Source organism: Physeter macrocephalus, chromosome 11, assembly GCF_002837175.3.
Source record: "Physeter macrocephalus isolate SW-GA chromosome 11, ASM283717v5, whole genome shotgun sequence".
NCBI classification, from domain to species: domain Eukaryota; kingdom Metazoa; phylum Chordata; class Mammalia; order Artiodactyla; family Physeteridae; genus Physeter; species Physeter macrocephalus.
This window is the reverse complement of record NC_041224.1, coordinates 56520804-56537960: the sequence shown is the minus strand read 5'-3', so window position 1 is coordinate 56537960 and position 17157 is coordinate 56520804. Positions and strand designations below refer to the sequence as shown.

The 17157-nt window shown below is 50.2% G+C and overlaps 2 protein-coding genes across 2 annotated transcripts in view; one reads left to right on the top strand and one right to left on the bottom strand.

Annotated features, from left to right (window-relative positions):
- The window catches only part of HERC1 (HECT and RLD domain containing E3 ubiquitin protein ligase family member 1), a 212402-nt gene extending 204412 nt beyond the window's left edge, over positions 1–7990 (top strand). Inside the window, exons 75-78 of the mRNA XM_028494914.2 lie at positions 428–680; positions 1175–1327; positions 3923–4228; positions 7350–7990. Of these exons, the coding sequence (XP_028350715.1) occupies positions 428–680; positions 1175–1327; positions 3923–4228; positions 7350–7535 (898 nt within the window). The 3' untranslated portion in view covers positions 7536–7990. The remainder of the gene's footprint in view (positions 1–427; positions 681–1174; positions 1328–3922; positions 4229–7349) is intronic.
- A 3273-nt stretch (positions 7991–11263) lies between these two features.
- Positions 11264–15902, bottom strand: LOC129392550 (F-box and leucine-rich protein 22-like). The gene is made up of 3 exons (XM_055088463.1): positions 15821–15902; positions 15118–15199; positions 11264–14935 (listed from the first exon to the last, which is right to left on the bottom strand). Exons 1-3 carry the CDS (start codon positions 15900–15902, stop codon positions 14590–14592), a joined length of 510 nt encoding a protein of 169 aa, XP_054944438.1. The 3' UTR covers positions 11264–14589.
- Between the last annotated feature and the right edge of the window lie 1255 nt (positions 15903–17157).

The following is a 17157-nucleotide window of genomic DNA, read 5'->3' as shown; positions in this document are numbered from 1 at the left end:
AGTATTTGCAATTATGTATTATTCCTTTATTTGTCAGATTTTGAATTCTGGATCCTGCTTCATGGACTTGTAAATGATAAATGAAATGATTTTAGGAAATAGGGCACCCTTGAGCAGGTAGCTTAAGGACTAATAGATCATTCACTTACCCTCTTATGGTTCTTCTAAAAATAATTCAAAATATGGTCTCTGTGCTGTCCAGAACAATAGCAATAGGTCATATGTGGCTATTGAGCACCTGAAATGTGGTTATAGGAGCTGAAGAACTGAATTTTAGATTTTATTTAATTAATTTAAATAGCCACATGCGGCTAATGACTGCCATATTGGACAGCACAGGTCTAGACTAATGCTATAGCTGTTTGATAACTTATTTCTAATAAAAATGAGGACAACCTTGTTTGAAATAGTTCCTTTAATTCTGCAGGTTCCTTTTTAACCCTTCTGCCTGCCTCGATGAACACTTAATGCAGTTTAAGTTCTTGGGAATTTTAATGGGGGTTGCCATTCGCACAAAGAAGCCTCTGGACCTCCACTTAGCCCCTCTGGTGTGGAAGCAGCTGTGCTGCGTCCCACTCACCCTGGAAGACCTGGAGGAGGTGGATCTGCTCTACGTGCAGACTCTCAACAGCATTCTTCACATTGAAGACAGTGGGATTACCGAGGAGAGTTTCCATGAGGTAAATCCTGGCTGGTTCATGTTTCTGTTGGTGTTGACTAGAATTTTTCTGTGTAAAGCTCAGGTATGGCCTTCCATTTGCTGTCTGGCTGACCCATGCCATATGCCATTGCTGCGTTTAGCAGCTCAACCCAGCAGTTTAAATAACTGCTAAGAGAGTCAGCTCCAGCACCCAGCTTCTGCTCCTTCCCCTTTAATCCATTCTCTGCCTGCTAGAGTGAAGGACAGAGAGAACCCAGGTGGAGAGGGAGGCCCGGGATGACCAGAGTTCATCAAACCTGATTTGGAGGCAGAGAGATTCAACCTCATTTTTAATTACAACCAGATGAGTCAGCACTCTCTGCTGATCAAGTAGCCTGATCAGTTATCTCAGATGCCTTGTTTTCATCCTTAAAAATTTTTGATATTGTTAATGTTTTTCTGTATTTGTGTGTAACATACTTTTTGTGGTCATTTCTACCATGGAGTAAAAATTTTATTTTCTTCTATTCTCAGATGATTCCTCTTGACTCTTTTGTTGGCCAGAGCGCTGATGGCAAAATGGTTCCTATAATCCCTGGTGGAAATAGTATCCCACTCACGTTTTCTAATAGGAAGGAGTATGTGGAGAGGGCCATTGAATATCGACTTCATGAAATGGACCGACAGGTGAGATGAAACATTTTGGGAGGTGCATATGAATGTTTGCATTTGTCTTCAAACAGGAGCTGTCCGGTTTTTACTGAATTTTGGCACATGAATTCACTGTGTTGATTAATCAGTATCTATTGAGTTGGCCAAAAAGTTCGTTCGGGTTTTTCCATAAGATGTTATGGAAGACTTTTTGGCCAACCCAATGTATTTCAGTCCCTTTTCAGAGACTTTTCAGGCGTAATCTCAGGGCCTGCTGTCTCCTCACTCAAGGCCTTAGGTGAGCCCTGAATTGGTCACTGGTAGGATCGAGGCCAAGCCCTCCCCCAGGCCTTCAGAACCTGCCTTCTCACTCTCACTCTTCCTCTGTCCTGTTTGTCTTCATTTCTTACTGCCCCCCAACCCAGTGTCCCACTCCAGCTTGGTCAGTCAGGGTCCATGTGAATGAACCCATAAACACTGGCCTTGCAATCCCACGTGAGTGCTTCTTTCCCCTTCCTGCTGCAGTCCTTCAAGCCCCAGCTGAGAAAGCATCTCCTCTCTGGACAAACTTTCCTTCAGGTCTGTACATATCTTTTTTGTTACCTAGAAATTCCTCAAGATATCACATACTTCTGTGTTGTGGTCTAAGAATTAGCCTGCAGAGTTTGGGTCTTTTTTCTTCAATTAGTGTGTGAGACATTGAACGAAAAATGTATTTCATATATGTAACTTATATAGCCTTGTTCTATGCTGATATGTAGTAAGCATTTAATAAATGATGGGAATATGGTGAGTGACCATAGAAATGAATATTGTGTCCAAAAGTGGTGGTTTTGGTTATACAATCCTTCATAGCCACTTCAGTAATACCTTATTTGCAGAATATGTTGGGTTCTTCTCAGGAGCTGGATGCAGGCTCTGAGGCTGTGTACTAATTTGAAGTGTATATATTCTACACCCTTCACTCCTGGTTCCTTCTTTGACTCTGACTTTGGGCCAAGTCTAGTCAGAAAACTGTACCCTTTAGCTTAGTAAGGGTGGATCCTGTCACCAATGTTGTTTACACAGCCAGGGCTTAGGGTTTGTCTCTAGTTCTTGAATATGTTTACTCCTTACAGACTGAATAACTGACCCAAAATTTCCTGATCACCTTCTGTATGCCAGATGTGGTACCAGGCACCCGCATGTGCGGTTTTTCACATAGTTACTCTGAAAGATAGAAATTACTATCACCATTTCACAAATGAATGCGTGGAGTCCAGAGAAGTGAAGTGATGTGCCCAAGGCAAAGCCAGGATCGCAAACCAGGTTTAACTGTGGTGTCCAGGCTCTTGTGCTGGCCTTTCCTATGAAGGTCAGCTTGACCTGCTCTCCATCTGCTGTGCTCTGCCCTGGCTTTGTTGCTTTCTTGGTAACAAGGCCATCTTCCTCTTTCACTTCCTCCTTGTCTCTTAGAACCCCGTGTTCTTCCCATAGCTGTCCCTAGTTGTTCCCGACCCAAGAAGCCATTCCTGTACCTCAGCCTTTTTTTTTCCAGACAGCTTTTGGTTTGTATCCTACCAGGCAAACAGCTTGTTTTTTGGCAGACTTTGGCTGGGGTATTCCCTTTACTATCAGTAGAGACTGCCCTCACTGCCACTCTGTTCCTTAGCCCTGGGCATGACAACCTTGTACAATCATAACTCCAGGGCCTTCCTCAAGGTGTGGCTCCTGTTCTGGTTCTCTGGTTTGGTCTTGTTTGTGGTAGATGGTTTTGAATTGGCCAAGAGTGGAGAAGTTATTTATGAAACAAACCTGGAACAGTGATGGGTCTGTGTGTAGAGTACACACTACTGCACAACCTTGGAGGGGTTTTGCCAAACAGACTGCGTGGCAGCCTCTGGCAGCACCCCTTCGGCATTCCCTGACTGACCTGTTCTCTGCACTGTGCTAACAGGGGCTAACTGCCCAGTCACACAGACTCATTTAAAATACCTGTCATAATCATGGGAGCAGCAATTATTTACCTGATTTTTCAGATCAGAAAATTAAAGTAAAAGAAGTGGTGGAGCTGGGATACAGAACCCATCTCCTGGTCAAATTTTCTGTCCTTTTTGCAGCCTTCCTACAAAAGGATGTCTCTGTTTTACTTTCTTCTTTGTACTTTTGTTTTTCTTTTACAATCAGCACAAATGATTTTTACAAAAAGGATATAACTGTTTTCAAAAGAAAATATAAATTACAAAAACAGTAGAAGCTCTAGACACATCCTCCAAGAGCTTCTTACCCTGATGAAAAGACAAAGTATCCCACATAACACAGTTTAACAGCCCATGGCCGTGTGTGATTAGGAGTGTGGTTGGCATTAGGGAAGGCCCCAGTGGGCTGGGATTTTGTGGGGCAGGGAAGGTGGGCTCCTGGATTGACTTGAACTGGGACAGGAAGGAGTGTATGAGTCCTACAGGCAGGGAGAAGTTCTAACATAGGGTCAGAGGCAAGGAGGTTGGGCCGTGTGCAGTCATGCCAGTTCTGAGGGACAAGTAGAGGGCCTGGGAGCAGATGAGCACGCACGAGGTGCCCGGCCCAATTGGGTCCACCATGGGTCCCCAGTGTATGCGCACACATTGAATGAACAACCTCTCCTGGGAGCAGGTGGCTGCGGTCCGAGAAGGGATGTCCTGGATCGTCCCCGTGCCGCTGCTGTCCCTCCTCACAGCAAAGCAGCTGGAGCAGATGGTGTGCGGGATGCCCGAGATCTCTGTAGAAGTCTTGAAGAAAGTGGTGCGGTACCGGGAGGTGGATGAGCAGCATCAGCTGGTGCAGTGGTTCTGGCACACTCTGGAGGAGTTCTCCAACGAGGAGCGGGTGCTTTTCATGAGGTTTGTGTCTGGAAGATCTCGACTACCAGCCAACACTGCTGATATTTCTCAGAGATTTCAGATCATGAAGGTTGATCGGGTAAGTAAGATATTTTTTCTTCCTTGGTAATGTGTGCCTTTATTGCTTCCTTGATGCTTGCATGTTGGGCTTCAAGTAGGCCTGCCAATTCAGGATTAATGCTTGGAATTTCCAGATTTTTTTAAAAAATCAAGCACAAAAACTTGTTTAGAAACATCACATAACTTCAGTTTTAAAAAGTCCTAAATGGATGTAGAAAGCACACTACAACCAACAACCTTCGCTGAATCTTCCAGTAGCTTCCTGAATGAAAGCTAAGCTTGGCAGAAGGGTCATCATGTTGCCTCTGCCTCATATTTCCTATGCCTTTTCATTGTGTGACTTCTGCACTGGGACACTGTCTTGTTTATTTGTTTTCATGAAGATACTAACCATTAACTGGTGCACATGCTCCAGAAGGAACGTGAAGACACAGGGAGCAGCAATAACGTGCTCTGTGGCTACGTGCGTGGTGTGCATCACGGAGCAGGCAGTGCAGCTTCTCTGCACCCTGATGAAAGGTCCCTGCTGCAGAGCTCCAGCCCAGCTGCTGTTTTGACAGATGGCTTAGGAATAAAAGGGCTTAGAGGCTTAAATGCACACTGCTGCCAGAGTCATCTTTCTCAAGCACCCCTCTGACCGCGTCACTCTTTTCCTTTCACACCTTTCAGCAGCCCCTTGTGTTGACTCCAGGATAAACGCCAGCCACCTTAGCAGTCTTCAGCACCTCCACAGTCTGGCCTCTGCCCTGCCTTCTGATATCACCTCTTGATGCTTATTATGTTCTGGCCATCATGGGCTGCTTGCCTTTCTCCTGACAGACCACACTGTTTTTTATTTCTGGGTTTTTTTGTTTGTTTGTTTGTTTTGTTTTTTGTGTGTTTTTTTTTTTGCGGTACGCAGGCCTCTCACTGCTGCGGCCTGTCCTGCTGCGGAGCACAGGCTCCGGACGCGCAGGCCCAGCGGCCATGGCCCACGGGCCCAGCCGCTCCACAGCACGTGGGATCTTCCTGGACCAGGGCACGAACCCACGTCCCCTGCATCGGCAGGCGGACTCGCAACCACTGCGCCACCAGGGAAGCCCTTTGGGGGTTTTTTGTTTGTTTGTTTGGGGAGGGTTTTTTTTGGCCGTACCGCATGGCTTGCGGTATCTCAGTTCCCCAACCAGGGATTGAATCCAGGCCACGGCAGTGAAAGCCTGGGATCTTAATCACTAAGCCACCAGGGAACTCCCAAGGTCACACTGTTTTTAAATGTCTGTGCCTTTGTGCGGGCTATTCCCACTGCTTTAGTAAGTTCTCCTCCCATCCCTTTCCATCTATGCCTGGCAAGCAATTACTCATCGTTTAAGCCCAATACCAATGTCATCTCCTCCAGAAAGCCTTCCTGGATGCTTTCCTATGCCTCCTGACTATTCCTCCAGGCAGACTTAGATCTTCTTATATCCATCTCCTGGACACTTGGTACACTCCTCGAACCCAACATTAAGTTAGACGCGTCTGTGCTCCCTCTTTCTCCTTCTCCACCCGCCGTGAGCTGGGCAGTCCCCTGAGCAGGGCCCATGGTGTTTATTCCGGAAACAGTAAGGAAGGTAGGACCTCCTCACTCAAGGGCCCATCCTACCAGTTTCATCAGATTTCAGTATCTGCCTTTCTGGTGTTTTTCCTGTAACTACCCCTTGAAAGTTGCTGTAGTCAAAGCCGTCCCTCCCCTGCTGCCTCCTGAGGCTGCCTGCCTGGGCTCCGCTCCTAGGCTTGCTGGAGAGGCCATGCACAGGAAAGGCTATGAAAAGAGCCTTTCTGTAAATTTTCGATGTGACTTGCCAGAAACTATAAGTTGTAAATCTGTTTTGTTGCTTCAGAGAAAGATGGGGAGGAGGAAATGGTTTGCTTCTCTTCAGCTCTGGAAAAAAGCCTTGCCTTGTATCTGTCCTGGGCTACCCTGCCATCCCAGGAGTTAATCCATTATTAATCCCCTGCCTGGGGGGTTTTAGCCTCAGAAAACTGACCACTGTGGGTCTCTCCTTTGTGACTTTTAAACCATTTCTCTAGTTTCCAAATCAGAGCCACCTGTTGACATTCCCCTTTAATGTCTGTGGGTTGAGGTTTTTCTGCATTCATCACTGGCTCTGGCACAGCTAAGCTTCTGGGCCCTCCATCTCCCACCTCAGAATTGCACTCACCTGATGTCGAGTTCTGAGGAGGAGGAAGGCTGGTTTCAAGGAGTTCAATGAGAAAGAGAGGGCAGGTTCTTTTTTAAAAACTCATTTTTTAAAAAATTATAAAAACAATGTAAATCATTACTATCATTACAGATAGTTTGGAAAATAGTTGTGTTTGCAAGGCAGGACAGTGTTTGCAGGGAGGGACAGGAATCCTGTCCCTCCTAGTGATAGCCATTTTCACCTTTCACCTTTGTGTAATTCTTCAAGCATATACATTTTTGCATGACGCATTTGGAATTTTGTATTCTGCTTTTTCCACCTAACAGTCTATCTCCAGCACTTTTCTGTTTTGCTGCTAATCTTCATAATTACCATTTTAAACGACTGCATCACCATCGGTTAAAGGGCTGGGCTGGGATTTCATTCACTGCTCCTTCCTCATCTGAGCGGTGTGCTGGTGGCCATGGCAGGTGAAGGATGGCAGAATGCTCGCTAGGAGGACGGTGAGGGGAGGAGGAGTGTGGTGACTCCCTTACAGTTGTTCCTTCCATTTCACCAGCTCTGCTGGGGGAATCCCTGCAGCAGCTTCAAGTTTGCACCCTCTTGGTGAAAGGGAGCGAACTCTGTTGCACTCCTACTCTGTGGCAGGCACTGTGCGAAGTGTGTTCTACCAGGCAACCCTGCCAGTCAGGGCTCATTTTCATTTCACACGTGAGGGCTTTGGAGGAGTGAGGAGAGGAAAGAAGCATCTTCGCCAAAAGCTAGATGGCCACAGGACACCAGAGCCTGCGCTCTTCCTACCACTGCCAAGTCTCTGCTTGCTCTCCAGGTGGCCGTGCAGTCAGTCATGTCCGTGGAGCCCACCTGAAGGCAGGGAGAAGTGCTTTCCTGACTTTGGGGGTGGTGGTGATGAGCAGCCCTGCTCCCCCCATGATACCCCAGTGCTGCAGTCACAGCTCTGGGTCTCTCTCTCCACAGCCTTACGACAGTCTGCCTACCTCACAGACCTGCTTCTTCCAGCTGAGACTGCCACCCTACTCCAGCCAGCTGGTCATGGCTGAGCGCCTGCGCTACGCCATCAACAACTGCCGCTCAATCGACATGGACAACTACATGCTCTCGCGAAACGTGGACAACGCTGAGGGCTCTGACACTGACTACTGACCACCCAGGGTGCCGTCGCCCCTCCTTCTTCTCAATAATGCTCACTTCCAACTTAATGCTGATACACTTTTATGGTAACTAATAGATGTTTTAGGAACATAAACCGACATTATAAACAGTGGCCACATTTAGTTACTCTAAATGTAACAAAGAAATTAGATGTTTTTATTTTTCTGTGATTGTACAAAAAAAAGACAAAGTGCTCTAAGTCAGGTTTTTCCCTCCATATTTGTGATCACTTTTGATAAGTTTGCATGGAACCATTTCGGTGCATTTTTAGTTGGGAATGGTACATTTTTGTAAACCCACCCAGTGAACATGAAATTGTACATTGTGTATAATTGTTCATTAGAAAGGACAGTTTTACATGAATATTCATATATTTATTTTGTTTTAATTTGAATTGCCTGTGCAGGGTTCCTTATGCAGAGAAATAAAGCCAATTCAGGAATCAGTGCATGGGCTGCTTTTGTTATTGGAGCTTTGATGAAGAGAGAATGAGCTTTCAGACTAGTTTCACTCCGACAGCTTTTTGACTCATCAGAAACATTCCTTCACACTGGGCTTTGCTTGGAAATGACAGAGCAGAGGGCCACATGGGTATAGCAGCCCCCTGAGGTGAAAGCTCCTGTTTTCACTGGTTCAGTCATCCTTGGTCTCTCACTGTGTCCCCTCACTACAGGGTCCCTGTGTCCATCCCTTAGTACTATGCTTCCTCCCTCTCCGTAGCTGGCTTAAAGTGTAACACGCTAATAGCCTTTCTTGAACAGACCCAGGATACCTGGTACAGGATGCAGCTCTACTAGGCAAGGAGGAAACTAACTAAAGTGATACAGTTCTGACTGCCCACCCCCACCGCCCTTTGAGGAGCCAGCGGATCCAGTGATGGAATTAAAGAGCGAGGCAGTTTACAATAACGTGTCACTACCCTGGAAGGGCAGCCAAGTGGGCACTTAGCATACATGAATGAGTGACCATGTGAATGTGTGAATTAATTTGAGAACTAATGCGTGGCTGTTTTTGTGTGTGTGTGTGTGGTACGCGGGCCTCTCACTGTTGTGGCCTCTCCCGTTGGGGAGCACAGGCTCTGGACGCGCAAGCTCAGCGGCCACGGCTCACATGCCCAGCTGCTCCGTGGCATGTGGGGTCTTCCTGGACCGGGGCACAAACCTGTGTCCCCTGCATCGGCAGGCGGACTCTCAACCGCTGCGCCACCAGGGAAGCCCTAATGCGTGGCTTTTATGTTCTTGAATGATGGTGGGGAATTGTGCAGGGGACTAGGGAAGGGGTTACACCCTTGGTGCTTAAACCCAGACCTTGAAGGCCCTGGTGATGTGTTCATTTGCTCAGGCATGTCAGAATGAGCATGTGGTCCTGGGAGAAAGGGCTATCTGGAGAGCAGCTGTGAAGGCTCTGCGAGTGGGAACAGGGAGAGGGCACAGCCTTTGGGTGGCTTCTCTCTTTCATCCACTACAAGTTCATGCCACACGCTACTTCCAGTGTACTTCATGGACAAGGTCAAGGCTGACAGCCTGCTCAAATGAGGTGCCAGACAGAGAGCCTTACAGGTGCTTGTTTTCCACCAGGAAGGTAAAAGGTGTGTGTTTGTGAAGAGAAATTGGAAGAAGATGTGGTTTTGTTGGCTAAGATGATGTGGTGCATGGATATTTCCCAGTGAGTGTATCTAATAATATTTAGAATGAAGACATTTCAGTTTTATGGAAAAGAGGCTTCAATTGGCATTGTGTCTCAGAAGGAGACCACAGCTTCTGGGGACCCCCAGGGGGTTCTGAGCCCTTAATACTTGATCTGAGAGCTCAGTCAGAAGCAGTGGTGAAGGTCTTTTTGCTTGAAGCATGCACCTGGGGAGTGGGAAGGCACTGTCCGGGCCTCTGGGCCAGGAGGGAACTTCTCTCAGCGAAGAACGGCCTCTGTGTGCTGCTGAGATCCTGGACAATGCCAAAAGGGGTCTCTTTGGGCCTTCTGGGCTGGCTTCCGGTGACAAGTAGCTGTTCCCTCTTGGTGGGCTGGGCTGAGGCTAAGTCTGCAGTCTCAGACTATTTTAAATCACAATAAGGCCTTGACTTTCATGAGGCTCTGGGCTGTGCTGCCTCAGTTCCCTCTGGACTCAGGGGAAAGGGCACCCGCAGCAGGCTGATGCTCAGGCCCCACCTGTCAGGCCTAACGGGTGGCTTCTCAGGAGGCCTAACTCTGCGAGAAAGACCTGCACAGACACCTTGGTTTTATAACAGATGCCATTTCTTTGCTGGAAACCTGTCACGAACCCGTGTCTTCTGCATCGGCAGGCGGACTCTCAACCACTGCGCCGCCAGGGAAGTCCCCGGTCTCTCAACTTTTGAAGCTCTGGGTGAGAGGAGGAGATGTGAGGAGCTGAAATGAGCCTAGTGCAGCTATTTTTTCCCCCATAGTTCACTTTCAACCCCCATAGAGGCTTAGGCCTTTTTTTTTTTTTCTTTGCTAGACTCATTCAGTTAACAAATCCTTGCAGTTTCTATCACCCTTAAAAAGTCTCAAGAGAACTTTGACCCCCTAGCCTTTAAAATTTAAGATTTCCTTAAAGGCCCTTTCAAGGTGCAGCTTTTTTCTGGGCCTCCCAGCTTCGTGGCCTTTGCCCAGCACTGCCAGCGAGATGAAACCTATATGTGGTGAGCTCGGTTTTTAGCAAGAAGCAAGTCTTGGGCATTGAATCCCAGAGCTGGAGGAATCCTAGAACTAAGGCGTCAGATGATCTCTCCCTTTAGAGACCAAGAATTCGAGGTCAGGAGAGGGAACATGCTGGATCACAGGTACGTACAGACGAGAGCTGCGAGTCCTGGCTTCCTGTCAGCACGCCAGTGGTGGAGTTGAGGGGGCTCAGTCAGCCCCCTGCAAACATTCAGCCTGTGCCAAAACTGGCCAGTGTGTCCCTGTAAGACAAGCCTCAGAGCACAATGTACCCCCCAGCAGGCTCTGCTTCCTAGGGAGCAATCTGGAGGCCCTGACCTCAGAGCATGTGGCCCCAGCCTCTGCTGGTGTTGAGGGTCAGCCGACTAGCCAGTATGATGTGGTGACTGGGGCCAGCCCCCCACTAGGGGGCACTGTCCTGCCCCAGTGAGGAGGTTCTGCACCCTCCCGCTAGCTTTCACTTTGGCTGCCTTGGCCAAAACTGAGAGTGAAAAGAGTTAGCATTCAGGAGCAGGGCAAAGTCTGTGGGGTGTTCTAATGGAGGCTGTGAGGGCACAGATAATCCCCAAGCCATTTCCAAGTGGCTCTGGGTCAGGCTCCCATCTCCCCCACCTCGCCCTTCTCTGGACATGCATTGGGCTTCCTGACTGTCTTTCCTGAGCTGTGCCTGCTGCTGATACCAACCTTATGGGAGCTGGGGTCAGTCTTCCAGTTCTCAGCTCAAAGGCTGTGTCCTCCATCAAGTGTTGCTTCTTGTGGCTTCTGCTGGGCACTTGGCTTTTCTAGCCCCCTGTGGATGTGAGGATGCCTTTCCCTACCCTCTGCCTTCCAGGCAGTACGCAATTAGACAAAATCTCAGCACAGCGTCACAGAGAGTGTACTGGTCCTATTTTACAAATAGAGAAATGGAGCCTCCGAGAAGTCATAACTTGTCAGAAGTTATGGCTGGCAGAGCTGGGAGAGCACTCAAAACCCCCCTCAACCCCAGCTGCACGTCTTCTGACTAGAGTGACTCCCTTGAGGTAGGGCCTGGCGCAGCCCATGCCCAATACCCAGTAAATGTTTGTGAGATGAATGAGTTGGTGGATAAGCATGCAGTGCCCCTTGTTCTATGCAAATCTGAGAGAAGACCTTGAAAGCTGTTTTTAGATTAAGCAGGGCACTGTGTTCTGTCCAGTGCCTTTGCTCAGTGCCTGGTGATGTGAATGAACAGGGACTGTTAGAAGGCAGGGTGGAGAGTAGTGCCTGCCTTCCAGGAGTACCTCAGATGGGCCTGGGGCTCAGGGACCCAAAGGTCCTGTGCAGGGGGCAGGACCTAATTGGAGCCCTAGAAACAACGCTGGACACAACTGTCAGCACAGCTTTCATTCTGTGATCACTAGTCTTGGTATGTGAGGGTTTACTAGGCATCAAGGGGAACTTACCCCTCATTTATAAAAGAGCTTCTGTGGGAAAAGGAACCTCAGGGGAATGTAGGTTACCCGCTTTCCAGCTGAAAATACAGTAACCTTTGTTTGCTTTACAAACAGAGTCTCATAACCCTTAAGAGAACTTTGCAAGCAAGATTCTCTAGCTATCCCATTATATAGGTAAGAAAGCTGAGGTTTGAAGAGGGCTGACCTGCCCTTGGTCAGAGGAGAGCTAGAAACCAGGGTCCTGTTTTTCCCCAGACTAAACCACCAACTTAGGGCAAACAAGACCTCTGGGAATTGGGGCTTATCAGAGATGATGAAAGCAAAGCCATGGGGTTTAAGTGGCTCTGTTTTAAACAAACATTTAAGTCCCTGGAAGCCTGAGCTTTCTTTCAACAATGTTTGCAGTAGTGGCTGAAAAATTAATTTCCTGCAAAGCCTCTCTCCAGAGTTCAGAGCAAGGGTGGGTAAACTAGAAAATCACCCAGAGGACGCCTGGGTCTCACAGGCTAGTAGTAGGCCCTCACGTTCCACTGCAGCTGGTGGTCTGGCAGGGCTGGCTTTCCCCACACAGGGATGAGGAAGGATTATGCCGGTCCAGGGTCAGTGCGGTTACCGGTTTCTGGGCTAAGGGATGGTCTAACCACGGGCCCAGGGGCAGCAACTGAGGCCTTCGGCAGTCCCTGGAGGGGTTTGGGCGAGGTAGGGTGCTGTTTGCCTGTCCACAGGCTCTGCCTAGAGAAATTTCAGCCCCTCTGGGCCTTCACCATCATCTTCTTGGGGCCCTGGCACCTGCTGGAGGTGGCCTGAATGGGGGATCTCCAGCTCCCGTTTCATCCTCATAATAACCTCTGAGGCCTGGGTGAGGCCCCTCTTATCCCTTATTTTTCTCATCACCTCTCTTGCTTACCTTTCCTTCTCACTCACTCTGTTCCAGCCGTAACACACCAGCCATGCTCCTAGTCTGGGGCCTTTGCGCTGGAGGCTGTTCCCTCTTGTCTGGAATATTTTCCTCCAGACGCTACACCGTTCTCTCCCCCACTTCCTTTCTCAAATGACTACTTCTCAATGGGGCTTACATTGGTTGACCTCTTTTAAGTTGCTTTTTCCTTTCCAGCAATTCCCAAATATCCTCTTACCCTGTATTTTCCCTCTTCCCCAGTACTTTTCTTTTTTTTTTTTTTTTTTGCGGTACGCGGGCCTCTCACTGCTGTGGCCTCTCCCATTGCAGAGCACAGGCTCCGGACGCGCAGGCTCAGCGGCCATGGCTCACGGGCCCAGCCGCTCTGCGGCATGTGGGATCCTCCCAGACCTGGGCACGAACCCGTATCCCCTGCATCGGCAGGCGGACTCTCAACCACTGCACCACCAGGGAAGCCCAGTACTTATCTTCTTATACACCAATTACTTACTGTCTCTTCCCCCACTAAAACATAAGCTCCATGAGAATGTCTTTTTTTCCTTGCTGTTTCCCGATATTGGGGCAACGAATTAAGGAACCCATGTGTATGGTCAGGCCTCTCAAGATGGCTGTTCTCTTGCTCTCTGTACATCCCCTGCCTGACCAGTGCCTGTTTCACCTAAACCTTACACACGACTGATCTTCCTTTGTTCTTGTCCCAGGCCCCAGCTGAGGCTGTTCTTATCAAAGGGGTTGTGAGGGGCAATGCCATTCCATTGGTTTCCCTTGTAACTAATGAGCTCACCTGACATCAATTCCCCTATAACTGGTAATCTCCCCTCCCCCCCAACCAAGCACAGACTGCCACCATGTCCTGCCCACCATCAGCTGCACACAGTGGGGCGTCACTCCAGGACCTTGCTTCAGACATGTAAGATCCCTCCATCCATTAAACCATTGACGTCTCTGCTGCTGACTCTGGGCTCTTTCTTCAGTCTTAAAGCTGGACAAGTGCAGGCCTTGTAGGCCTGTGGCGTGCAGCCCATCAACGGGAGTAGGCATCAAGAGCCCCTTTCACAAAGAAGAAACACCTGGCCTCAGGTGGTTAAAGGGCCTTGATCTCAGCTGGTGATGGGAGGAGTCAGGGTGTGACTATCACCCACCACTCCACCATTCTCCCTCCTTTCCCCACTTACCCAAAGTTTTCCCCGTGTACCTAGAACCAGGAGGCTGCAGGATGGCTGGGAGCCCTTCCTTTGGTGGCTAAAGATGGGGCACCGGTGACTAAAGCCCTGAAGTTGAACTCCAGGCGTGCGCCCACGTTCAGCAAATATAGCAGGTAAAAATTTAACTTTGCATTGCCTTTTAATGGCTTCGTTAACCAAGGATTTAACCAGGTCTGCTGCTTTTGTTTTTATGTCTTTACTTTGGGTTTTTCCAATGATTGTTTCCCTTTATGATGGGAGAACGGTAGAAAATAAGGATAACCATCGTTTATGAAAGAATCACAGCAACAAGTGAATTTTCTAGAATCGCGTTTGCAGTCACTGCTAGGAATGCATCTGCCAGATGAAAGGCTAGCGGGCTGGAGTGGGCGCGGAGCAAAGCCTCTAGATAACCCGTTCGATGGCTCTCTAGCGCCCTGCGCCCGGGGTGCCTCCCCTCCTCCCGCTGGTGCAGCACGGAGACGCGCCCCCGGGTAGCTCCGAGCGGCCACGCCTCCCCATGGCTGTTATTTAGACCACCCCCCTCACCAACTGCAACCTCAGCCGGGGAGTATGGGCTAAGGGCTCCCGCGCAGCGCCAGGCGGAGAACCGGGTGCTTAGGGGAGACAGGGAAGGGTGCTGTGTTTAGTGAGAAACACCCGAGTGTTTGCCAAGCATCTGGCCATCAAATCTTGCACTCAGCCAATGTATAAAATCGTAATGTGGGGGAGGCGCTCGTATCCCCATCTTGGCTGAGGATGTGGCGGCTGTCTAGGGGCTGTTATTCAGTGCACGCCACTCCTCCCGCCCGGAGGCCCAGGGCCGGTGTCCCAGCCACGGCCCGGCTGGCCTAGCGCAGAAGCTGCTTGCGGAGGGCAGCGCCAGGCGAACGCAGGCCGCGTGGGGGCTGATCGGGGATCATGGCCGCGCTGTGCTCGGCGCGCAGCGTCAGGCGCGGGCACGCGGCGCGCAGACAGCGCAGGCCGGCCGCGCTCACGTTGCGGCAGAAGTCCACGTGCAGCGTCTGCAGCGCCCGCCCGTGCGCCGCCACGGCCGTCAGCGTGCGGTTGGTGACGCGCGCGCAGTTCTCCAGGCGCAGCGCGCGCAGGCGCGGGCAGGAGCGCAGGAGACGCGCCAGGCAGTCGTCGGTGACGTGGCCGCAGCCCGACAGCGTGACGGATGCCAGGTTGGGGCACCTAAGGAGAGAACGGGGTGACCGCGGGCCGGGGCCGAGGAGGGTGCGGTTAGCGTGCTAGCGTGCGGCCCCGGTCACGCCCCTTAGCTCCCTGGTTGGTCCCCGTGCCAACTCTGGGAGACCGGGCAGGCCCTCCCGCTTATTATAGAGGAGGAACGGGCCCAGAGAGTTTCGGCCACTTACCCGAGGTGACACGCCGGGATCTGAACCGGGGCTTCTGTCCCGTGTCCCCTGTTCTTTCTGCCACTCCACCCCACCTTACTTTAATCTGCCTGGGCTCTTAGTCCCAGGAGCCCAAGCCCCAGTCCTGCTGTGGACATAGGCGATGCTGGTTCCAAGGAGGGTCGGCTATAGTTTCTTTGGTTCTTTCAGACTTGTTGCCTTGGGTGGGGGTGAGGAAAGCGGTGCCGGGTGACCGCTCCAGTCTAGATTCAAGCTGAGGCCCTGATGCTTCTGGCAGGACGGTGCAGGGAGGAAGGGTTTCCCGTGGGGTGGCTTAGAGTCAGGCCCATTCCAACCCGTGAGGCCATCGGGGCACGCCTCTTGAGTATTCGCTCTGAGTTCTAGAGCCCTGGTTTCAGCTCAGTTGACTGAGGCAGTTACTGCATCTCCAGTGGGATGCCAGCCTGTCACAGGCCAGGATCCGGAGGTAGCTAGACCCAGGCCTGAGGTGGGTACAGTCAGGGACACAGGTAGCTTGTCCAGAAAGCTTTGGTGGGGGGGGCCTCTCTGCCCCAACCTTACCAGCACCTGCTGGGGGAAAAGATCTTGAGCAAAGTTGGACTTGGCTTATTTGCGCCATGACCTTGATTAAGTCACTCGCTGAGCCTTAATTTACCTGGGGGTGTGTGTTGGGGGTGGGTGGCGGGGAGGGAATAATGCCTACCAGTGGGGTTGTTGTGATGATTAAGCGAGATTTGGGGTGTCTGGAACCTGTACAGGACCTTCTGTAGGCTATCATAACCCATGTTTCCTGGAAGCAAGCAGGACCAGACCGCTTCCAGTCCAGAAGGACCTGTCTCAGGGGTGCAGGCCTTGGCTTCCTGTAGCCAGAGGGAGCTGGAGTCGGGCCACAGGGGCCCTCTCCCCATCAGCCTCCCCCGTTGCCCCTTGCCTGCACCTGCCTGGGCCAGCTCAGCCCCCTTGTCCCTGAACAAGGAGGTGAGGAACTAAAACAGACTGGGCATGGCCACATCCACACACCGAGTGCATCCTGTCTTCCCAAGTCCACACAACTTCCTAAGTCTTCATATCAACCTTCCACCCCCAATTTCATGAATGAGGAAATTGGCTCAGGGAGCTCAAGTGACTTGCCTCTGACATATTTGCTGTCTGACCCAGGACAAATATCCGAACCTTGCTGGGCCACCTCCTTATCTGTCAGGCAGAGAAACTGTTACTTTCAGGGTGGTGGTAAGGATTAGGTAGGTGTTTAAGCCCCAGGGCTGTTAAATGATCCCTTCCTCTAAGAACCTTTAAAATAATCCTGATGCAGGAAGAAACCAGAGAAAGAAAAAGCCAGCTCCTTCCCTGCCCAGCCATCCTCAGCTTTTCTCTCACAACCCCTCTCCCCAGCTGATTGCCAGATCTAGATTTGGTGCATACTTATCAATACCTACTATGTGCCAGTGCTACTGTGTCATTTAATCCTTGCAGCCTGTGAGATAAGGTAGTTTATCCCATTTTACAGATAAAGAAATGAGGTTGAAAGTGTTTAAATATTTGGGCTGGGGTCACATGGTTGCACAGTAGCAGAACTGGGGGACTCAGCCCCGAGCCCTTTGCTTTTTTGGTGACACTGAAGACCCTTGCTGTACCTAGATAGTGGCCTTGGAGGTCCAGTCCACACCTTGCTGGTTTGGGGGATTAAACCTGGTTTCCCTACAACAAGAATGCAGCAGATTCGGGGCAAGCTTTTCACCCCATACATATCGCCCTCCCGTCTGATTTCTGGGCCTTGTTAAACTCATCAGAATGTCATGGTCCCATCAGGGACCAGCCCCAAGTCCATCTTCTGTTTTCTTCTCTTGCCTTAAAAACAAAAAAGAAAGAAAGGTGGGACAAGGCCACTACACTATTTCCTTCCATTCCTTGTTGGGCTGCCAGAATATAGCAGCTGTTAGACTTGGGTGGCAGCAAGCTGACTGAACCTAGTTTGTTAGTAAACAAGGGGGTGTCTTTCCTCAAAGGCGGGACAGGACTGGTAAAGTCTCAGTGAGAGTC